Source organism: Megalops cyprinoides, chromosome 9, assembly GCF_013368585.1.
Source record: "Megalops cyprinoides isolate fMegCyp1 chromosome 9, fMegCyp1.pri, whole genome shotgun sequence".
Classification (NCBI taxonomy): domain Eukaryota; kingdom Metazoa; phylum Chordata; class Actinopteri; order Elopiformes; family Megalopidae; genus Megalops; species Megalops cyprinoides.
In genome coordinates this window covers 8,273,288-8,298,029 of record NC_050591.1, presented here as the reverse complement: position 1 = coordinate 8,298,029, position 24,742 = coordinate 8,273,288, and the positions used below count along the sequence as shown (strand labels likewise).

The 24,742-nt window shown below is 41.3% G+C and overlaps 2 protein-coding genes across 2 annotated transcripts; both read left to right on the top strand.

Annotated features, from left to right (window-relative positions):
• The first annotated feature begins 837 nt into the window (after window positions 1–837).
• Window positions 838–14,640, top strand: LOC118783128 (fructose-bisphosphate aldolase C-B-like). The gene is made up of 9 exons (XM_036536836.1): window positions 838–927; window positions 7,514–7,646; window positions 8,525–8,736; window positions 9,459–9,513; window positions 10,465–10,625; window positions 10,806–10,889; window positions 11,294–11,468; window positions 12,739–12,938; window positions 13,620–14,640. Exons 2-9 carry the CDS (start codon window positions 7,535–7,537, stop codon window positions 13,713–13,715), a joined length of 1,095 nt encoding a protein of 364 aa, XP_036392729.1. The 5' UTR covers window positions 838–927; window positions 7,514–7,534; the 3' UTR covers window positions 13,716–14,640.
• A 3,844-nt stretch (window positions 14,641–18,484) lies between these two features.
• Window positions 18,485–22,415, top strand: dynll2a (dynein, light chain, LC8-type 2a). The gene is made up of 3 exons (XM_036536624.1): window positions 18,485–18,675; window positions 20,700–20,840; window positions 21,058–22,415. Exons 2-3 carry the CDS (start codon window positions 20,709–20,711, stop codon window positions 21,193–21,195), a joined length of 270 nt encoding a protein of 89 aa, XP_036392517.1. The 5' UTR covers window positions 18,485–18,675; window positions 20,700–20,708; the 3' UTR covers window positions 21,196–22,415.
• Window positions 22,416–24,742: the final 2,327 nt, after the last annotated feature.

Here is a 24,742-nt window from a genome sequence, read left to right as displayed (position 1 = left end):
TTTTTTATTTGTTTTGGGACACGATTTTCCCTAGCGGGGTGTTTGGGAATGCTAACATTATCCAAATACTTTTTATCTAATGAATGCAGTATTGTCAGCTTGTCTTGCTAGCTGTTTAGCTAAAGCTGTATATACTATGGTAGTTAGCAATCATGATGTTATGGAGTATGTTGAAATGATAAGCTTCATTTTAAACCCTTGTTATTAAACCATTAGTCATGTTAGTTATACCATTATTTATATAGTAACTGCATCTTCTTTCATGCACCCAGATTGTTTTAAACATGGATTTAATTTTTTTTTTAATTAAGTTTTAGTTAAATTTGTATTATAAAAAGTGGAATCCATGCATTAGACCTACAATGCCAAATTCAGTTCAGTTGTTCAGTGTTCAGTTTGACATGTGCAAATTGTATTTTAAATAAAGCATTTTATTATTGTCATACTGACTTTATGTTATTCTGACATTTTTGATAGTTAGTTTGCAAAACAATCTTGTGTTTAAAACGTAAAAAAAAACTATTAGTTTAGATTTCAAGTATCAATTTACTTTTCTGTGCCTGCAATATGATCAAAAGTTAATCAAAATGGGGTTAACGAGACCTCGCCCCCAAAGGCTGTATACAGGATACCATGTACCGAAAGAGTCACATCTAAAGTTATCTGACATATTTTAAGTTATGTGCAGTCTTTTGTTTCGAGTGGGGTTTCCACAGCTTGAGAGACGATATATGAATATTAAGCAATATTCTAATAAGTGTCTGACGTTAGGCCCCGCCCTCATCGGAACGTTTTTTTGAGAAGTCGCGCACCGGTGGAGTACAGAAGGAAGGATCTCCGGAGAGGAGACGTTCACATCTCACAGTACTGTGAACAGGCTCTTCGTCACTTAGAAAATACAAGCACCTTAAATTGCTTTTTTCTCAGGTAAGACTCGCTGTTATAGAAGCTGTCACCAAGAGCTTGGGAGCTGGCGACTTTATATGGTCAGCTTTAAGGGAGCTGGTTAAAGCTGGCACGTTCCTGCAAGAATGTGGATGCGCTACTTTTTATTGTAAGGTAGCTGATGTCTGGATGCTTAACCGCAGTTGTTTTTGAATTAGTGTCATCGAATGTTGAATTTGCCCGTACATGACCAAAGAACTCTTAATGTGTTTGCGTGCTTAAAGCTTGCAACAGCCAGTTAATTGTATTTTTGCGAATTCATTTGCAACTTTTGCTCCAGTTAAGCAAGCAGGCCTAGTAGCAACAGTGTTGCTGTAGTCATTAATTTCTTTGCTTGCATCCGATGTGGTCCCTGGTGGTACCCAGCTCATGGTTTCGCTGAAACCATGTTGAGGAATCTGTAACTATTAGAAAAGAAGACAACTTAAAAATAGCGCAACTAGTTGCGACATCAGATACGGGTGATTAAGTTGTCTAGAAAACTGTGTCATTGTTAGTTATTAGTTATTAGCCTGCAGATGTTCACACAGCAGCAAGTCAAATTAACAGTTCTTGGTGAAGCATTTCTTTGCTACTGTTGTGCAACTATTTTTCTTTGACATGTTTTTGCTTTTATACTGAGGATGATATCTGTGTCTAGTCGTTGCTAATGGTAAGGTTGTCTATGCTTTAGAGTTTGCGGAGGTTATTCAGCCTGTTTGCCGGTTAGCTGTGAGGTGGCGCGCCTTTCTTAGCAATTGCAACTTGGTTTACATATCCTGTAACGTTAGTGCACGCTTTACTCGCAAAGAAAGCTGTGCATACCTTTACGCAGATGATCAGAATTCCTTAAATGGTCAAACTGAAAATTGATTTCCGTCAACCTTTTAAAACGTGAAAAGGACTGTATATTACTTAAATATGGTCCTGAAACTAAAACATGTACGCTGGAACGGCAACTTTTCTTGCCGAGTGGACAGCACCCGCAGAACTTTGGTTGCTGTTGAATGCAGTCATATCCCGCGTGGAGCTGTGCTACTATGCAGATAAACGGAGGAATTAATGAACAAAGGACATTGAAAACCAGACATTACATCCAAATACTAAGAAGGCTGGGATTTGGCGGGGGATGAGGGATGTTAATAGTCTACAGTGATTTTTTTTTTTTTTTTTCTAAAATCCTTGCCGGTTTTTCCTTTCCACCCAGTAACGCATTTTCAATAGTATGATGTATGGATTTGATTCCACTGCAGGGGCTTGAAATGTGCTTGAAAATAAATATATATTTATTCATTTAGCTAACTATTTAAGTTTGTGCTCTGCAGTGCTTTGCTTTACAGGGCATGTCTCTGTCAGTTATTGAAAAGGGGAAAAAGTGTTTTTCCCCACAATGTGTCAGATGATAAAAAATAAGTCAGGAGACAACTGAACAAGTCACATAGACTGTATATATGGTAATGTCACAGGTGTAGGGACATGAGTGTACTGTTTTCTACAATATTCAAGAGGGAAAATGTTTGTTTTTATTTAATTTCTCATAAAATAATGTCAGTGTCCTTTCTAAATGAAACTCACCAAGGTTTTTAGACACTTGCATTAGATATTTGCAGGGTGTAGGGTGGAATAAGGTAAGGTATGGTAATATGATTTAAATGATGCAGCCAGAACTCTTGTTAAAACCAAAAGAACAATATTGCCACTAGCTTGCTTGCAGCATGATGAGTGCCAGATTTGTTATTTTAGTCAGTTACTCATTAGCAAAACAAGGAACAATGATAGTAGTGATAGTAGAGATAGTAGTGAAATTCTCAGCATTCCAGATGTGTGCTATTACACATGCCTGATAAGAAACCTCTGAAAGGCTGCTGTCATGGGTGTGATGAGTGTGAAGGAGTCTTGTAGTTGTCTTGTGGTAGTCTTGCAGACTACCTGGGCATTGACTGACGGAAGCAACAGCAAGTGGGTGTAGTCAGTGTGACCTCACAGAGAAAAGATACCAGCAATCGACCACACGGTGTGATGAAAGTACCCAATGGTATAGTGCAGAAGGACAAGGCAGCTGTCCCATTTACAGCACCATGCACATACTGAGAGAGCAGGGAGAGTGGGCAAGAGATCTGCTTCTGACGTTCCTCTTCTGAAACTGAGATGACACTTGCTGTTACATTCTCTGTTTTCCCTGTGCTACCATCACCAAAGAAGAGCTAATGCACGCTACATTACTCCAAAAGAATTAAATAGCTAGCTGAGGGAAATATCACAAAATCAGTTGTGTGTTTATTTGTCGAGTTACCTGATTCTTCTGAAGTTGTAAATATGATAAATATTGATGATATCATACGTTTCTTCCTTTTTTTCATTCTCTCATGGTTCCAAGGCAGTTTTCCCAAAAACATATCCATAGTATGATTGCATGTCAATGTTTTAGTAGTTGACCAATTAAAGCAATTTGCCATTGATATTATTATAAGTCAAAAAGAATGCAGGATTGGTCAGACAATGTCAGGCCACACAAGACAGATAATTTCAATGCTTTTATTTTAAAATCTTACATTATATGGTTGGTGATAGCATTTAGTTTAGATTTTTCAAACTGTGCTGCTTGTGAAAAAGTGTTTCAAACTGTTTTTCACAAACCAGTGCTGTCATTGAAATTAACATTTTGGTGTTCATCTGCAGATACACTTCTCCTAGTTTACCATTATTATCAGTTAAATGTCCTCTTTCAAATGTTAAGGGTCAACATTGCACCTGGCTTTCTACAAGTACAAAAATGCCAACTGCATTGTACCTAAAATACACATGTACACTGAATATCCACAACCACACCATAAATTGTCTTACCACCCATCCTCATCCTTCAGTGCTGGTTAAAAGTTTGGACACACCTGATTAAGATAACAAGAAACATACATTTTGATCTAAATACTTATGCTTAAATGCTTGCATTTTTTGTCTAAGACAAATATAAATCATGATGTTGATGCCTAAATATGAATTTCTTCATTTAAAAACATTTAATTTTAAAAAATATTTTTGGCTATTTAGAAGAAAGTAAAATCTAAGATATTTTGATTTGTTTATAACACTTTTTTTGTAGCTGGAGAATTCCATTTCTGTTATTTGATAGTTTTGATGTCTTTACTATTATTCTAAAATGTGGAAAATTGTAAAAATAAAGAGAGAAAAGTGTGTCCAAAAGTTTGACTGGCACCGTACATTGGACAAAGTGGTGTAGGGATGAATATGGGTGCTATTTTTGCCAGTGGCACAAACGTTGAATTATCAAAGGCAACCACAACAAGTTTACATTAATAATAACAATAATAAATAATAATAATAATAAATGGGCACATTTTTAGCGCCATCAAAATCAGGCCTATTGTGTCACAGTTGCCCCAGTATCATAATACATCTAGTTTTTTGTCACACCTTAATCTCAAGACAAAGAATTTTGAGGTGCATTTGTAGCATTTTTTTCAGTCACAGAGATGTCATGATAATGGTGATAGGTGAGTGTTTCCCAAACTTTTTTTTCTCGCGGCACACTATTTACTATGAAAAAATCTCACGGCACACCACCATGACATTAAACATACACAAGTCACAAAATAACAGGTTTATTGCTGTTTATTGGACATAGGCCTATTGGTAGGCTACTTACTTTTAATGTGAAACATGGGCTTGTTTGGTTGCATATAATGCAGGGATTCTGGCTGGTACTGATGAGAGGCAAACCCGGAGCTCCTCATCCACGGCTCTCAGTCTCTCTCTTTTTTTGCTTTTGATGAGCGAAAGGCTTGAAAAGCTGAACTCGCACAAGTGCATTGTAGAAAAGGGGAGCAATATATCAACTGCTCTGCCTACGATGTGCATTGTAGAAAAGGGGAGCAATATATCAACTGCTCTGCCTGCGATGATTGGATACTCCTTGGATGCGCTTAACCAAAAACTATCCAAGTGGCTGTCATTGAAGAGCATTTTCATACTACGGTCCTCCCTCATTTTGATGAGCTGTTCTTGCATTTCAACGATAAGCTTCTTGTTGTGGTGGATTGTTTGAATGGGTCACAGACCCAGTCAAACTCTTCAGTCGAGGCTGAGGGGAAATAGAAGGTGAATTTCTCTTCAAGAGTTTTTAAATGTTGAGAGATGACCTCACACAAACCAGTCGGAGGCCCGTTGATCGCATGTCCTGTGTAAACGAGGGGAAACATTTTCAGTGTCCCCTTTGCAACATGCTCTCGCCACAGGCCGAATTTGGAACGGAATCCTCGGAGTTTGTCAGTGCTCGTTAGGATATTTTCATTTCAACCCTGCATGTGCACGTTTAACTCATTCAGATGTTGGAAAACGTTGGCCATGTACACCAGATTTGCGCACCATTCTTCATCAGCAAACGACTGCGCGGTTTGTCTTTTCTGTGGTTAGAAAGTGTTGCAATTCCTCTCTCAATTCGTAGACGCGAGACAAAACAAAACCGCAGGAGAGTATCAAGATGTATGAAAGTGCAAATATACAGTTTTTAAAAATTAGAATAGTCAGTTAAGTTTAGAAATAATGACATTGAATGTGATTTAAATAGCCTACAATGTCAGCCATTTAAATTATTATTAACGCAAAAAAAACCTGAATATGGATTTTTCCTGCAGCGCACCTGGGCAGCTCTTTCGGCACACCAGTGTCCCGCGGCAGCACACAGTTTGGGAAACACTGGTCTAGGTGATAACACTGATAGGCAGACCGTGAGTTTTAACTGGAATGCTGAACACATTCCTCCCCACAATCCTCCTTGCTGCACTGTGCATCAGTGTCTTGTGCTTTTCCCACCTCTACAGTGGCACTGTGCCACGGGTTGCCAAGGCAACTGAAAAGCTGACAGAGTTGTGAGTGCCTTTGTTATGAATAGGAGTGTGGGAAAGGGAGAGCATAGGGTTCAATGGAATCAGTTTGGAGTGAATCAGTAGGTAGGCCTAAAATTTTGAAAAAATGAAAGACATACAGTACAAACAAGCAAAACGTGTAACATCATATTTACACTGAGGTCAAATTCATATTTACATTATAACATTTTAGCAGTGTCACAGGTCTGAAATACCAGTGATAACTTGTGCAAAGCCACTGTAGTCATGATCACAATATGGTTAACTTAAGGTAAGGACAGGGCATTCTTTGCCTGGCCATTGTTAAGCACATAGTTGGAAAATTGTAAAAAAACAAAAAAAAAACCTTCCAAGACGCATGCAATTTGCAAATATGCCGTGACGCTGTAAAGAAAAGAAACAGCATAAATGAGAAACAAATATGTGAAGTAAAATTGGCACCTTTTAGTTAATTCATTATTTGCTGTCTGCTTAAGAAGAACCAAAGAAATAAAATCAAATTATCTGTGCTGTATTGAATTGCATAGCATCATATTCGTATCGCGTTGAATTGTATCGTGTTGAATCAAATCGTGTCGACTCGTACTGCATCGCAATAGGGGTGAATCGTGTCTTATCACATTAGTAGTTGCTTCATATGTATCTTTAATGTATCGCTAAAATATTCGCTAAACTGCTCTTTAGCCGAGCATGGGCTCATATATTGGTTTCAGTTTCTTCATAATCTACATGACCTAATAAGAGAATGGAATATGTTGCTTTCCAATAAATAAACAGTTGTCAATTTATGATACTTTCTCAGCTCTTAATTGTAATATTTCTGCAATACTGTTAAGAATAGTTACTTTTATTGCTATAAATAGTAAATAAATAATGCTACACAATAAATAGAACACTTTAAATGGAAGATTTTACCGCATGTGGAATAAAGCAGTTATTTGGTCACTGTACTGTATGCCTCTGGAGCCCTCTCCCCCTCTGAACACTGGGACATTATACCAGGCACGGTCAGCACAGGCGTTTGGACATCTGTAATCAAACTTGACAGGGGACAAAGGGCGATTACATAATCACGGTCACAATTCCCAGGGATAACTGGGAGGCTAGAGAACTCACACTGTTTCCCTACGGTTGTATCAGCGGTTCTGTGAGAGCCAGAGCACATATATAATTTTATAATAACTATATAATTTTTGAGCGAGTGCACTGTGAGTTAACCTGACACACATTGTGACTGGGTCATTGCCGAATCCAGAGAAGCTGGGGCTGACACGCCACATGAGTTTTGAAACCAGAGAATTGTGTCAGCTCCTCTGTTCAGGAGGAGAATATTGAGAGGGACTCTAAAGAGTATTTTAAGTTAAATTCCTAAAAAATGACTGTTCTACATTCATGTGGGATATCAGAAAACCTCAATTTGGGGGGGGGGGGGGGGGTTGTCATGGAATTTGTCCTTTGCTGACTTTGATTTTGTTTGAAATTAAACTTTTGTGAACGGTATGATTGCGTGACTGCACCATTAGTAAAGGATTTCGCTTTCTGCCTCCTATTGTTTGGACTCATTTACCAGTAAAGATTTTCTGTTTTTTTTTTCTTTGTACAGATCCCTGTTGTAACAGCAGATTATATCTCTAAATAAACAGTGTGCTTCAGGCAGCCAACAGTAAATTGGACATGACGCGTGGTGTTCCTCTTCTCTCACGCAGATTGTGTTCACTGCAGTAAGGATGACGCACCAGTATGTCGCCCTCTCTGCCGAGCAGAAGAAGGAGCTGCAGGACATCGCTCTGCGCATCGTCACCCCTGGGAAGGGCATCCTGGCCGCTGACGAGTCTGTGGGTCAGTGCAGTAAAGTGTGTTACACACTGACAAGTCTGTGGGTCAGTACTGTGGGTCAGTGCAGTAAAGTGTGTTACACACTGACAAGTCTGTGGGTCAGTACTGTGGGTCAGTGTAGCGTAGTGTATTACACACTGACAAGTCTGTGGGTCAGTACTGTGGGTCAGTGCAGCGTAGTGTATTACACACTGACGAGTCTGTGGGTCAGTACTGTGGGTCAGTGCAGCGTAGTGTGTTACACACTGATGAGTCTGTAAGTCAGTGCAGCATAGTGTGTCACACACTGACAAGTCTGTGGGTCAGTGTACTGTAGTGTATTACACACTGACGAATCTGTGGGTCAGTGTGTTACATTTTGAGCAGCTGTGGATACAGGGACAGAAGAATGGACAGGGATTCCCACTAGAAGTGCGTTTCCACCAAGCAGTACAGTGCAGTTTGGTTTGTTACGTAATGGTTTGGTACGGTAAACCCTGGTACGGCTTGTGCCTCCACTGCCAACCGTACCCTCCTTAGTAGGCGGGGCGTATGCTGGATGGCGATTGCGCTGTCAGCTATGTAAGTAGCGTGACATCATAAAAGCGCGCGAAGAATGCAACACAGCAGAGACGGTTGATGAACTAGTAAACAGCAATGGAGGATTTCATAATTTATAATTTATATAATTTGACACTTATCTGGCCAGGTGCCTATCTAAGTAAGTATTTTCCTTATACTGACTTGTGTGTCTGTGTGTGTAGATACAGTAGAGAGAGATGGAAGTAGAGATATATTTTTATATATATATTTCTGGCAAGGGTGTATTAAATGTGACATTGTACGAGTTCCACATATGTGAAGACGGTGAGCTAACAGCTAACTCTGTGTGGGGCTGACAGGTAGCATGGCGAAGCGTCTAACCCAGATTGGCGTGGAGAACACAGAGGAGAACCGCCGCCAGTACCGCCAGCTGCTCTTCCGAGCGGACGACCGAATCGACAGCTGCATTGGCGGCGTCATCTTCTTCCACGAGACCCTGTACCAGAAGGCTGACGACGGCACCCCCTTCGTCAAGATGATCAAGGACAAGGGCATCGTCGTGGGCATCAAGGTAGCTCCGCACGTCCCGGGAGAAGCAGGCGTGGGGGGCCAGGGCTGTTGTTTGTGATTTTTTGTCTTTCCACAGGAGTGTGGTTTCACCCTTCACCTCATACTGATACAGGTTCTTGTGGCTAAAGCTCATCTTGATTTTGAGATATGATAAATATATTACAACAGGATAGAGATTATCTGGCATTAAGACAGAAGGATTGGGGAAAATAGAGGTCATATCAAGTGGTATGTTTCCCTGTCCCACACTGAAGGACTGGTTTTGCAGTCCCTGGACACAGTATAAAACTATAAGCACTGAAAAATGACTGCACATGGTGTTTATGGGGCTGCTGGTGTCCACAACCTCCAAATCAACAAGATGGAGATGAAGAACATGTATTTACTTTACCAGGACAACATGTTGTTAATTATGGGTAACGTTTTTGATTGATAACAAAATGAGCTTATGAAGATGTCATATATGATAAATTATTTTCAGAGTAATATCACCTTTTTATTCAATGTAGACATTTAAAGTAAGAGATCAGAGTTGCTGGTGAGGGGACGCTGAGTGACATATCAACATAAGGGTTTATCGCCCCAACCTCGCTTATGTTTTGCTTCAGTTAGAGGTCAAATGGAAAGAACATATTTGTATTCAAGATATTTACCCACTTTACCTGAAGAATTGAACTGTATTGAACTGTTTACCAGGATGTTTTTGCCTTCTCTCTCACTCAGGTTGACAAAGGTGTGGTCCCACTGCCAGGTACTAACGGAGAGACCACCACCCAGGGTAAGACTGAAGGGCCAGTGCCGTAGCCCACTTCATAGAGCCTGAAGAGATTACACCAAAGATCAGACTGACGTCATTTGCAAACTGCGCACTGTGACTCTGCAGATCTAATCCCGCAAATGAATGGCAATTTCCCATCACATGTAAACTGTTTAAAGTCAGATGCTGTGGTGAAGGGAACTGTGAGCTTCACTTCTCCAGTCCTCCTCTAGCATGTAGCACAGACAGCAGTCTGTTAAGGCCTTTCACACTAGCAAAAGGATGCCAGGATGACAGAACAACCTGTCACAAGGGAATAGTGCTACGCACATCTTTAGCTGTGTCACCAGCTTTGTCACCCTGAGACCATTCAGAACATCACAGAGTACAGAGTCACACCACAGCAGCAAGAGCTTGGGTGGCAGGATGCTTCAGGAAATCATTTTTATGTTTTATTACTTTTTACTTTAGCCAATGTCTTATTTTGCTAGTTAGCATTGCTATTTAATGTTTTTAATTTGATTGATAACGCTCAGGTAACATAATCTGCTTTGTGTGTCTACATTGTGAAGGTTAATTCCAAAGACAAACCCACAGTACACCAAATGCAATGCCAGATGTTCACCAGCAGGGGCTGGTATATTAAACGGCATAAATGGCGATCTATTTGATGACATGAGTTTGCACTTCTTGTTTGCAACAGAATGCTCTTCTTTGCCGTTTTTTGCCATGTTAGCCTCATCCTCAGCTGTGAAGCCTAACCAGACCGTAGATGTGTTGTGCAACAGCATAACCATTTTATTTTTTACTTTCCCATGCAAAAGAATCATGACTCTGTGCATTCAGTACACAGCCAGGAAAATACCAAGCTAGCTATATATGTAAGGTCATTACTAAAGGCCCGGTTTTGATTCAGAGTGCTTGAAAGTGGAGGGAGATGCTTTGGGTTCACACAGCGCTCCGTTTCCACAGGACTGGACGGATTGTCAGAGCGGTGTGTCCAGTACAAGAAGGATGGGGCGGACTTCGCCAAGTGGCGCTGCGTGCTGAAGATCAGCAGCACCACGCCCTCCCAGCTCGCCATCCAGGAGAACGCCAATGTCCTCGCCCGCTACGCCAGCATCTGCCAGCAGGTGGGACAGTAGTGCTGAGTAGTACCACAGCAGCCAGGGGAATACAGAGTAGGGACCATACATACATTAGTGAAAAAAGTAGATTTTATTTCATTTTTGTATCTGCAGCATCTCACTTCCTCATTATTACTTAACGACTGAATGAAAAGGTTGATTTTTGTGCTTTTTTTTCTCCCCCAGCATGGAATTGTGCCTATTGTGGAGCCAGAGATTCTACCTGACGGAGACCATGACCTGAAGCGCTGTCAGTATGTCACAGAGAAGGTGGGTCCTCTTCCTCATCCTCTGCTCAGGGGCTGCGGCCTCCTGGCAGAGAGAGGAAAGTGTTTCCTTATGTGTAATTATACTTGTAGTACTTTTATTTCAGAGTATGTGTTAGCATTGTGCGTCCTTTTATAGTGTGTATTAGATGTTTATCTAGGCACATACTTGTGATCTCATCAGTATGTTTGGCACTGATGCTTGATCGTATATTATTAGTAGCATCCTGTTTGTACAACAATTTTTAAGTCGCTCTGGATAAGAGCACCTGCTAAATGATGATAATGTAATATAATGTAATGTAATGAAACAGTTTGAGCTCGGCTCTGCTCTGTATTTGTGTGGGTGTGCTCCTAACAGGCCACCTGCTGAATCCGTCTTCCTGTCTGTGTGTCTGTCCGGGACAGGTCCTCACTGCAGTGTACAAGGCCATGTCTGACCACCACGTGTACCTGGAGGGCTCCCTGCTCAAGCCCAACATGGTCACCCCTGGCCACAGCTGCCCCACCAAGTACAGCCCTCAGGAGATCGCCATGGCAACAGTCACTGCCTTGCGCCGCACTGTGCCACCTGCTGTGGCAGGTAACAGATTTGCTGCATAAAGGTGCTGGATTTAGACAAATAATCAATGGATTCTTTTATTTTTTATGCCATAACAATGTTTTAGGTGGAGACTACATAGACCACTAGAAACACAGGATAGTTTTAAACAAAATTTTGTCACGAAAATATACTCTGATACTCAAACTTCTTTACCAGCTCCACAATACCACACACAATGGATTTTTCAGTATTCCAGGAAAACAATAATGCTACAGTTCCAGGAAAACAAAGATGTTACAACATGAGACATAACTGAAAAGGTGAGACTGTGAAGTCAAATAAAAAATGTTGATTTAAAGAAACAGAGTTTAGAAATTGATTTTGTCCAAACAAAATATTATTAAATTAAATAATGTCCAGCAGATGGTAACTGTAGGTAATTTTGTTACCAACTCGTCATGAAACTAGGCAAAGTCCAAACAGCTTATCCTCAAAGCTGGTGAGGCAATATTTTGTCTTCCTCAATCCTTCCCCAATTCATGCTACATTCCATTTCATAGGCTGTACTTCAGTTTGTGTGTGCTTACATGCTGAAGTCTACAGTATGGTAGTGTGCCAAATGTCCACTTTTGCTCCATTGAACATAGCACGTTTTCCTGTGTAAAATGACAGGATTGGACACCACCAGAATGTCACGCGGGACAATCACACCGTTATTTTGGCCTGTGTCCAAAGAAACAAGCAGTTCATGTTAACATAAGTAAACTTAATCAAGAATTTAAACTGGCCATACAGCTGGTATATAATAATCTTGGTATGTCCTCTGAGGGAGAGCAGTACTACTTCACATCCTCTTATCTCTGGAACCATGTACAATACATGTCTTGACCCCAAAGGCCAGTCTTGTTCCACGCTCAACAATAGGACAACAGCACAAAGCGACTAAACATTGGTGCTAACCATACCATCATGCATGTATACAGTTTGTGGTTATGAAAGTTTACTCCTAAGGGTTAAATTTCAACAGTATTGACACTCAAACAAGCCAATCATTCAGCGTGGCAGATGATATTTCCCAGCAGTGCTAATGCTAAGTTAGCATTAAAAACTTAGTATCCAGTAAATTAAGATGGACAAAAGTCATATCCAATAACCAGAAAACCCCCCTTACACTGTTTAAAACCTAAATCTACTGCACCAATGTGAAAGATACCTTACTGAAGTAGACAATTTAAACAAGATTTTGTACAGAGACCTATCTGATCTGTGGAGATGTGTGTGTTTTGTGCGTGTGTTTGTGCCTCTGCAGGAGTGACCTTCCTCTCTGGCGGTCAGAGCGAGGAGGAGGCCTCCGTCAACCTCAACGCCATCAACATCTGCCCGCTGGTCAAGCCCTGGCCGCTCACCTTCTCCTACGGCCGCGCCCTGCAGGCCTCCGCCCTCAACGCCTGGCGCGGGCAGCGGGAGAACGAGCACGCCGCCACCGAGGAGTTCATCAAGCGGGCCGAGGTGCGCCCCTCCGCCCAGAGTGCTGCTGAATGCAGTCGTGCCATTTACCCTTTGTTTTAGGAGATGGGTGTATTTATAAGTGTGTCACAGAGCTGTTACAAATGCTACATCGTCAGTCAAACCTCCAGTCTAGTTGTCTGCAGCTTTACCAGATTAGATATTTCTTATCTGGATAATGATATTTTTGTGACCTCTTATTTCTTTCCACCTACATTTACATTTATTCATTTGGCAGGTGCTTTTATCCAAAGCAACTTACAAGTGAGGCAGAGTACAACACAAGCAAATAGCAACAATATTAAAAGCGCTGCATGACCAAGTTTCAATAGTTGGCCAGACAAGGTACAAGCTAGCTAGTAGCGATACAACTGTATGAAGCCATAGATTTGAAATTTTTTGAAGAAAAACAATGATTAAGGCATAAGAAAGTGCTTTAGGTGGTAGTGTGTCAGGTGTTCAGATGAGCACAGAAGAGCCGTGTCTTCAGATGTTTCTTGAAGACAGTGAGGGACTCAGCAGATCGGATGGAGTGTGGACGTTCATTCCACCATCGAGGAACGACAAAGGAGAAAGTTCTGTCCTCCTAACAGTACAAAACCATTTATTGACATGCAGTATGCAGTACCTATGGTATGGAATAATGGCTTTTCTCTCTGCTTCCTGCCTCCTCTCTCCCTGCAGGTCAATGGTCTGGCAGCCCAGGGGAAGTACATTAGCAGCAGCGACAGCTGTGGAGCTGCGGGCCAGTCCCTCTACATAGCCAATCACGCTTACTGAACGCCCATATTCCAGCTTCTGCCGACCAATAGGATCTTCCACTGCTGCTGCCGTAAAATATCACAGGCCATGTGGTGTGCATTCTGTACATTAGGCTTAAAATGATTCGTATTTGTGTAGAAATATATTACTAGGGAAAAGAATTACTAGTGGTGTTGATGAAAGTGGCACAGAGAACTGGGTTTGAAATTTTAAATTAAATACAGCTTTATAAAGTATTTTTATTTCCCCTTAATGGCAGTAAAAGTGAGAAGGGTACTGTTCATTGCTTTGAGAGTTTTTAAATTATTTCAAAGCCTCTACTGAAAATGAGAGCTAAGTTCATTCTTGGATCAGGAGGTGATCATATATTTTATTGACATATCTAATACCCTTGATTACTCTTGCGCCCAAAGCCACAAGATGTCATGTTATAAGTACTGCCAACAGCCACCCAATCAAAGGAATGTATTAGTATCAGGTTTAAGGGGTGGTGTGTACAAACATGTCTGTTTATTTAATGTGAGTAGACAGCTATCGTACAAAAAGGGATGTCCATCACTGTACTGTTGGGCTCTAATGACCATCCTTTAGTCAGTCATCCTATGACCTCTTTTGGAAATGTGTGACGAATTAAAAGGACTACTCTTTTGGAAATGTGTGTCTAATTGAAAGGACTACATTAATGAAGTGGAAGGATACACAAGTGTGCACTTTAGGGCAGAGGTGTGCATTTGTGTGCTTGTGTGTCGTAGACCATGATAATGAATGGCACAGTGGTACAGTGATGAAACCCTGGTCTCAGCGATGCTGACCAGACAGCTGGGCCCACAGGGAACACAAACTGCTCTATGGCCAAACCTGCATATTTGTGATTTTGTGTCGTTCTTTATGCATCTGGTGTATTAAGGAGTGTAGAACTAAAATAAGAATAAAACTGTAGAAACAAGCAAGAAAATGGTGATGTTTTCATTTTTTAAATTCTCCAGCCACCACAGTTTTGGACAACTTTGGCAGCTTTCAGAAAGATACTGTATAAACATATCACTAAATGATCATATAGGTCATTAATACTAGAACCACCAGGGCCATTTTTCTGTATCTTTAAGTTGACAACTTGACAGTTTTAACACCTGTGTCACTGTTCCTCAAGTGGTGATTATTTTTGCTGTAAAACACCACTGCTGTGTCAGCTGACCTGCCATTTGGGATTTTTACCTTGGCTGTGATTTGCACTCATCACCTCTCCTCACTTCCCTTCCCAATTCCATCCCCAAATGAACACTCCAACACCATATGCATGGAGGTGCTGGCAGCACCACATGTATCCCCAGGACAGAGTGGACAACTGGAGCTAGAGATCAATTTAAAAAGCCTCCCCAGGGGTCCAGGTATTCCATGAATGAAGTTGTAACGGTTCATCCAATGGATACAAAACCTGCAGCATTCTAACTGGTGTCAAAATCTTGTAACACCATGTCTCTAAGCCACACTTTACTGATGGACAGCAGTTGAGATAGTGTAGTTTAAATTTGGACTCTGTTCCTCTGGTTTGGCCCCTTGTGTCCAATAAATTCCACAAAGGATGTATTAATAGCGCTCATGGTCCCCTTTGGCACATACTGCTGATTGAGGCTGTAAATAAAAAATAATGAGGTGTCAAGCAGGTTACAGTGGGACTATAGATCCTGGAATGCATGTAGACCATCATCACCAGAGATGACATTTAAGAAGCAGAAGACAATGAAAGGTAATACACTAAAGCACAGTTGCTTTAATGGAAACACATGCATGGAAGGACTGTGGACTACCTATTTAAGTCTATCTCTGTGCTTTTAAGAATACTGTTAAAATTAGTTGCTCTTGTGGGGCGGTTTTTAAAGTGTGGTATGGCTAGAACAGTTTTGGGTAAGGCTACATTTCTCACTGCAACATTTAGAGTTAATAAGGTAGATGTAAGCCTGTTGACTTTGCATCCTGACAAACTAAAATGGTCAAAAATAGTAAGACGATAAGACATTGTAAACAGTGATAGAGCAGTACCAAAACATTGCATAAAGGGAAATTGTGTCAGGTCATAGTTACAGTGGTGCATTCTAATGAAATACAGATAGATGGCCTGCTAAATGCTCTATGGACAATGCAAACAAAAGAACAGGGCCTGTCACTCAGTCATAACCATCGCTGAGGAACATGTGCATAAGAGTTTCATCATATTAATCAAGCTCTTCCCAAGGCCCATATAGTCAAAGTCCATCCAGCCATACAAATCACCCTAGTATACTGTCACTCCAGTGAGTCAAAAGCTTTGTGCATTTTCGCAAAAAGCACAGTGAAGGAAGAGTTGCATCTGTAGTAAAATGAAGTCATCAGTTGACCTGGCCAAAATGAACCAATTCTGGGTGTATCTATCTGAGTTCTAAAAACACAAAATGATTTGCTTCAGAAGCTAGAGTACCTCTAGACCTCTACAAACTTGGCTCATGGCCTTAGCCTTTACATTACATCACATGCATTTAGCGGACGCTCTTATGCATCCATCACAATAGAACATAGGTATATCCATTCAATTTAAATGAGCAACAGTGTCAGAAAATGCTCACAACACTCCCAGACCAGTGAATGTGAGCATAATGCTATTCAAGCCCTAGCACAAGTTAAGTTGTGCAGTCTAACTTGCAGTCTATCGGGCAAAAGCCAGATACTATGATACAGCAGTCCCTAGAACACAAATTCATAATACTGAACATAAAATTAACATCAAATGCAAGAAGTAGCAGGTGTTAGTGGGTGGGGATTGAAGTGGAACCGAGATGCAGTCTGAAGAGGTGGGTCTTCAGTCTGCGTCAGAAGATGGCATTTAACAGAAGTACCTGTCACCACATGAAAACACCACACTTAGAAGAACTGTATGTATATATCTCCAGTCTAAAAATGTACATAGAAAGGTTGCCATCTCCAGTGTACAAAGGTATCAATAAGAGGCAACTGTGTGTCCCATATACCTAGTAAGCATGCAATCACTAATGTGACCATTTGCTTAAATAATTAGTATATACAGTATAAATATTAAAACATTGTATAAAAATAAGTTTGTCAGAAGTAGAATTGTACAAAAAAGCGACTGACTAAAATAAACCATGACACAACCTAGCCTGAGCTTAGCCATAGCACAAACTGCTCAGCTCCAAGCTCTCTCTCCAGATACACACACACACATTTCAGCCTTTTGCAGAATAATGCGGGTGCAGCTCATTAACCAATGGCTGCCGTAGACAATTCAAACACACAATTACACATAAGATGTTTGCAATGAAATTTATAGAATACAGATCTGTCATTGGAAAGCTGGTTGGTGATTTAGTCAAGGGCTCCCATTAACAATTCTCACAAATATTTCACAATGAAATACAAATAAACATGAAATAAATTGTTTCTGGAGGCCAGTGAGGTCTCCCCCTTCATATTGTAATTGACGAGCACTGCTTACACACCCAAAACAGTCATCTGTGACCACAGAAATGGATAAAAAGTTAGACAGCATTCTGACTCTTCGAAAAAAAGGATTCACTTAATACACGGCATGAGTTCCTTAAACAATCACACAAGGAAGCAAAGGAGCAAAGAGTTGCAGTCTTGGTCCCAGTCCTCCCCCTTACAAAGCTATTATTTTACTCCCTTGCGGAGGGGATTTAAGAAATAGGCCCAGCAATGAGGGAAATGGCAAGTATGAAAAGACGGATTCTGAAGTGTTTGAAAAATGAACATCTTTTTTTTGCTGGTTGCAACCACATTTTTAACCAAATGTATCCATGTTTGGCACACTGATAAGACGGGTGTCCTGACCTGTTTTTTCCCCACCCAAGTGCAAGGGACATGTGTAGAAGGTGAAATGTAGGAGCGCAGGCTAAAGCTCTCTGTGACCCAGGAAACAGGGAGTGAAGCTTGGAATGGGGAGTCCTAACTGGTGTGAATATGGAGAACTGCAAATGACCAGCCACAGATAACAAGAGCCCATCCGTAAACGCTGATAGGGACCTTATTTGCGTCTGGGAAAACCAAAGAGCATTTCTCTTGCATCATCACTATGTTCCAATTCTGCACATTTTCCCATAATTCATCTGTGTACATTTGTTAACCTGCATTTCACAAGGTCATCCGCAGATCATGTAAACAAAGGAAGTACACTGCAAAACAGTACAGTTTGCACAGTACAGTGATAATTATGACAAAAATGAAAAGGAACCACATGTGCAAATCGTGTCAGTAAAAACACATTTGCAAAATCATTAGCAAAACTGGTCTGCCACTCATAGTTGTGATATCTACAACAAAAACGGTTTCTGCATGTTAAGTTGTGCTCGCAGGTACAAGGCATATATTCTCCACATACAACACATACACATCTTCAAAAGGCTACGACACTCAGTATTGATTTTGTATTGATTTAGAATGAATACATTTGTCCAATTTACCTCACACACATTAACTACCACAAATGACCAACCCAGTATTTCCAGCAACCCAGTTTTTTTTTTCCTCAAGAAAACTACTTCTCAGCATCCATGCAATTTTGAGATTCATGGATCCGTGAAGAGCCAGCTCAGACCGGTCGCGAACGAGCTGAGGATTTCTCACCTTTCCACGGCTCCCTCTGAATTGTGGGACGACATAATATGCGGGCAGAGAAAAGCGAGTGGAAAATGCTCGCAGCGCGATGGAAGAGGTGGCGGCTCGGCCAATGGAAGGCGGTGTGCGGCGTGCGGCGTGCGGCGCCGGAGAGGGCGGGGGGAGGTAATTTAGCTGGGCAGATGTTGGATCAGTTATGTTGCAAAGCTGATCTGAAAGCCGGTCGCACAGTGAATCTGCAAGTAAGCCGTCTGAGCAACCGCAGCAAAGGTGCATAGCTGGCTAGCGAGCTAGTTGGTTAGGTGGAAGACCAGTTTGCAGAGGAAGAAGTGTTCAATAATACCAGTGAAAGGTGAGCGACCATGTCTTTCACAGAATTGCTGTGTGGTGGTCTGGCTAGCTAACATTAGCTAGCAAGCTGTGATTTTGATAGTCATCTTTCTGGAATAGAAAAAGACACTCCACAGGAAAGTATCCGAACCTCTTATGTATTTATTTTTAAGAAGATATTCGTTAGTCAAACTAGACTGTGTCATTTATGCAGCAAAGTATTACGCTAATCAACGAAAAAGCTGACCATCGTATGTAGCAAGCTAACACCAGCTAGCTCTGTGTAGCAGGCTAGTGTTACGTTCACCGGCTAGCTGCATGCGAGCCTGCGATCTAATGCATTTTGCTCAAAGTTATGGCGTGGTCGTTGCAGTTTAACACTGCACATGGGTTCTCTGTTTTAGCTGCGTGGGGGGTATTTATCTACCCGTTAGAAGTTTACAATGTTAGTATAATGCTAATGCAATCTTGCACATTTCAGTCAGAAGTCAAAGGCCAAGGACACTGTAGAAATTAATACATTGGCCTCGAAAATCCACCAGCTAGCTCCGTGCATGGAAAGCCACGGTTATTTTCCCCAAGTTTCAAGTCAGGGCCGATTCACGTCAGCTGCTGAAGCAGCACGTTTTCAGCGCTGCTGTGAATCTGATTTAGCATTGAATTAATCTGAATCTTAATCGGAGCCTATCAACTGCGGGAATTCTGGCTGACCGCGCACGGCGCTGATTCTGATGAGGACGGTTGTTAATATTGCTCCTTGTTGGATACAGATCGAAATGTCTACGTACAAAAAATGCTCAGATAACAAATGTCAAATAATGTTACTAAATAATATTACTAACGTGTCAAGTCAGTTTTTGTGTTCGTTTCATGTGTGGTGTCTGAGTGCTAATAATACATGTTCAGTATCGGAAATTCAGTAATATTATAATTAAATTACTGTCTTAAAATACTATTTTACTATTAGAATTTTAGTCAAAGTAGGGAGAATATTGGCATAAGTCCCTAAGATTTATGTTCACACACAAGCAAACGGGGGCCACAGTGCTTCCTGTGTCCAAACCGTTTTAAGCATCATCCTCGTGCCTGCAACTCGCAAAACTTTTTTGAAAAGTAGGGCTTTTCACATTCTGCTCTGAATGCTCCATCAAAATGTTTCTTACTGAAGATTAACACAAGATTTGGGCTAGGCCAGTGTTTGGGCATGACAGCGGAGATAGGTGAGGTACAGGGTGTCTCCCCCGATGGTCTTCCCACTTCTCCGGTCCTGCTGTGTGCTTAGCAGTAACCCTGCCTGTCTGCTGGGTGTGTGGCCATTTTAAGACCTTGTTCAATCACACGGCACAGTTGTGAGTTGTGGTGAAAAACAGTAAATGTATGTGACCGTGGGGGGTAAATGAGATCTTACAAGCAATTAAGATAGTTCTACCATCATAGGTAGCAAGCTGAGGTGACAGTGTATTCAGGGGCTGAATTTGTTAGCAATCTCTTCTGTAAAGAAAGTTAAGCAAAATATTAAGTTCTCTTAATTCTTCTTTCAGTTGAAGTTTCCTTTGTCCTGCTTGCTACAGCCTCTCCAAGTTCCTTATGTTCAAACTACTCCCAGAAAAGATTTAGTGTTGTCTAACTGTAAAGCGGCTAACAAGATGCAGTTTGAATTGGTCCATCTGTTGGTTGATCGTACAGTGCCAAGTACACAGATTCTCTCAAAGCTTTCCTCAGAATTGTGCCCCAGTAAAAGAGAGTACCTGGCAAAAGCCTGAACAGTTGTATTAATGGGTGCAGCCATGGTACTGCATGCGTTTTAGTTCATAAACTATTTCTATGAATAAGCTTGACTTTTTTTCCCACAGCTCGACCCGCACAACCACTTTTCTTCAGTGTTCAGCCTTAATCGGTGTTACTAGTTTCGCATTGGCACAGCACTCGCGTGGAATTCGGTGTGAAATATGCGGTTCAGTCACTTCAAGAGCATTGATTTTTGTAGTCGTGTGTGTGATTGACTCGCCCATCTTCTCCACCTTCCACCCTCCCAACCCACCACAGGCAGGCATCATGGCTGACAGGAAGGCTGTGATCAAGAACGCTGACATGTCCGAGGACATGCAGCAGGATGCGGTGGACTGCGCCACCCAGGCCATGGAGAAGTACAACATCGAGAAGGACATCGCTGCCTACATCAAGAAGGTGATGGGAGCGTTTGTTCATGCCAAGGCTATTTTTGCGTATTGTTGTGGGATGAATCATTTGAAAAGGCCACCAGTAAGACGAATTTGGTTTTTGCAAACGTGTTGATGCTCTGATTGCCCTAATGCACGGCCCAGCAGCTAGGTTAAATTCACGTGTGTTTTGTTTGCAGGTGTAGCCGAACGGGACGCTTTAACACAGCTGTTTTTTTCCGTAGGAGTTTGACAAGAAGTACAACCCCACGTGGCACTGCATCGTGGGCAGGAACTTTGGGAGCTACGTGACCCACGAGACGAAGCACTTCATCTACTTCTACCTGGGGCAGGTGGCCATCCTCCTCTTCAAGTCTGGCTGAGCCGAGTCCAAGCAGAGAACCGCGCAAGAACCTGGACTGTAACGCACTGATTGCGAACGCCACAACTCCCCTCTCACTTCAGAAATCAAAGGGAAAATAAAACACAAACCGATACAAACTGGCTGTGTGCCTGCATGGACTCTGCACAATGTTATATGTGTGTATGTTGCAGTTAAAAAAAAAATAGTTGCCTGGAAACAGAAAAGCTGTCGGAAAGATTTTTGTTTGTGCTTCTTATGTTATTGCACTGAAGTTATAAATGTTTAGACAGTGGCCTTTAATTGATTAATAAAGAGTAGCTCTACACTAAGTTGAAAGGAATGTGGTGATGCATCAGCTACCCATGTAGAAAGTAACCCGCTGAACCTGGGGCAGGATGCGGTTCAGTGCATACATTTAATGACTCTAGTGCTGCCACCTTTAAAACGTAACTGTGCTGTGGTGTCTTGTTAAACCTTCTGCCATCTTGAATTCCTCATGTCTGTTCCTTTTTCAAAATGGGTGGGATTTTTACATTCATGGGTGGGAAAACTCAACCAAACTTATTCAGTGTTAATGAATGTTAAAGCTTGCTTTATTTTTGACCCTTTTTTGTCTTTTGATGTTCACAGGGTTTTGAGATGAACGTTTTATTTGTAGATGCTTAAGTTTCTCTCAGAGCATTTCTGGTCCTTGTTTTGAGCCCTGTTTTGAACAGTAGAGTGAGGTGTCAGAAGCACAGCGTACTTGAGAAAGTCAGTTTGTGAATCTGAATTTGCCAAATGTTGGGTTGAGATTTAAAAGAATATGAAGGCCCACTGACATGTAAAATATTATTGCTGCCAAGTTACATGTAGTAAAATTGTTTTGAACATTCATAGGGTTAGGCAGAGGCCATGTTCTAGGACCTAGTGGACATATTGGAGGCTAAGTTTCATTGAATTCTAATCTGTATGAAATAAAACTCTAGGCATTGCCGTATCGGGGGTTAAAGGTTCACACTTTTGCCAATATTTGCTCCGTTGTTTCCTGCAGTCCCTTGGAGTTTATTTTGTGGGTTTGATTTTTTGCACATTGTTCCATTTGTCTCTCGCTTCCAATGGTGTCTTTGGAGTGAAAACCTGTATTGCATATGGATGAACTGAGGCTGTGGTATTAGACTGGTACTTAATTCAGATGTACCTAGTTTTTCAGCTTAGTTCCATTTCAGAAGTCCATGTAAAAAAAAAAAAAAAAAAACATTTCGCATCATTAAAAACAACTTGTGATCAATCCCAAAGTGACTTTTATTTGGAAGATTGTCTTTTCATTGCAAAGATCTAGTAATAATGGGGTCATGTTGATGGTCTGCTTTGTTTGTGTTTGCATTGTATTTGGGTTTACCTAGGGATTAGCCAATAGGGTGAATGGAATAATGTAGTCATCAACCTTACCAATCTTCCGTCTCTATCTCACGTTTCATTCGAAATACAAGGGGTGACTTTAGCTTTCGCTAAAGACCATTAGACTGCCACCAAAGTTTCTCATATCAGAGAAGATCACAGTGCAGTGCTCACAGCTGCAGTGATCACATTTCTGTGTGAAATGCCAGTGCTAGGAATATTTCTGTCGCTGACTGTTGACCTCTCAGTGGACAGAAAAAACCACACACGGGAGACTGATCTGTTCCAGTCTTACAGTTAAACCACTGCTTGTCTAAAGTGCCAATTTCTTTCTGAAAACTCAACATTTGAATTAGATTGGTTGCTCTAAATTTTTCATTAGTGGGTGTCAATTTTTACATGGTTAGTGACGTAATTAGTGGGCATATTCCCATTAGCACATGGTCTCAGAATGCTAACACAGTGTTGGTGGTTTTTTTGTAAGTTGTTACAAATGTGTATACTAAATTTGGGAGAATATAAGACTTCTACATGTATATCATGATGTGTTGATAAGCTGAAAGCCTGTAGTAATGCCATTGTAAACCTGTAGCAATAATGGAGGATGAGCTTGGTCATAGCAAAATTTGACACACTGTGACAGCAGTGTAAAATAAATGCATAAGGAAAAGAGCTGGCATTCAATTATCAAGAGATAAATAGTAAGATGAGAAACTGAGGTCAATGTAGTTGGAAATAGAATGTGGAATAATGCAGCTACAGTTTATAGAAATTGAGTGTATTATAAAATCCAACACGTGCAGAAAGTGTAAACACCATGGGAGTTCATTGTGAGCACAGGCAGCTTTTCTTGGACATGTACACCGAGCTGGCAGCAGATCGTTAGTACATGCCATCGAGAATGTAAACTTGTAGGTGACCTCGGGGTTGGTATCTCTATCCAGAGGATCATTGTGTTGAAACACATAAATGGGTGGGTGTTGTGAAACGTGGATGCATGATAATTGCCTGCTGTTTCAGTAATTTAGTCATTAACCAGGGTGTTGCCCTCAAACCATCCTCTGTGCAGTAGGCAGGTAATGTTACAAAGCAATGTCAATAAAACAGGAGGAATGCCAAGTGAACTACTATTGCTGCTGCACTACACAGCCAGCATGGTGGTAAGTAGGGAAGGGCAAAATGGTTTGGCTATTTATTGCATGACTGTGTGAAATTACACCTGAATTCTATGTGTTTATATGATGTCAGGTGGAACAAAAGCACATGTCTATAAGGAGTTCAGACCTCAGGGTCATCGTAGCTATATCTTTGGGACCACCCCGAAAATTCACTGCTGTATATGCTACGCCCCAGAAACCTATAACTGGCATCCTAATAGTGTGCCTCGTACTTCACAAGAACACAATTAACAGCAGGTGGCACTAAAAAAACCTGCACTGTCATATAGCACCCGTGGATATGTTACACCCTACCCATATCAGTTTTTGTGCACATTTTGCAACATGGCATTACAGCTCCAGCTGAGCTGTTCTACTACTTTCAGAACTTGCCCCATAAACAAAATGAATTGCCTCATAAACAAGTAATTGGCTCTAGGCGACAATTGCACTAAGACCCAACTGATAGCAACGCCATTGGCAGCACAGAAACCAACAAGCAAAGCAGCGATTTTCGTTGCCTGAGCTAGGCTTCGTTCCCTTCCTCTGTGTGTGCGTTCCGTGTGGAGGCCCTGTCTGGATTCGCTACTCTCTTTCTTGCTCTGCTGTTGCATAATTTGCTGGAAGGGATGCAGCGCTATCTGAAAGGAAGGACTCTAAAGCTAGGCCCTAACGAGGCCACTGTTGGAACGCACACACGCCGCCTCAGGGTGGCAACATGCAACAGAACATTCACGCTGTGGTTTAATTGCGCTAAGCTGTGACTAGTACTGCACACTAAGCATCTGAACTCATCTCTGTGCGTGTATGCTTTTACAAAAATAAAGTAAATAGATTTTGGATTTGGATTCTTATCTTTGATTGATAATTACATGATTTTATTGTTTCATTTGATTCATTGCTCAAAACAAGATCATAACAGAACAGCCATCCTTTTTTGCATTCATGATGACACTGTACAATAGCAAAAAGAGTTGAGCTGTTGGGTTGAACAAGCAGTATACTTTGTATTCAGTATTCAGTTCTCAG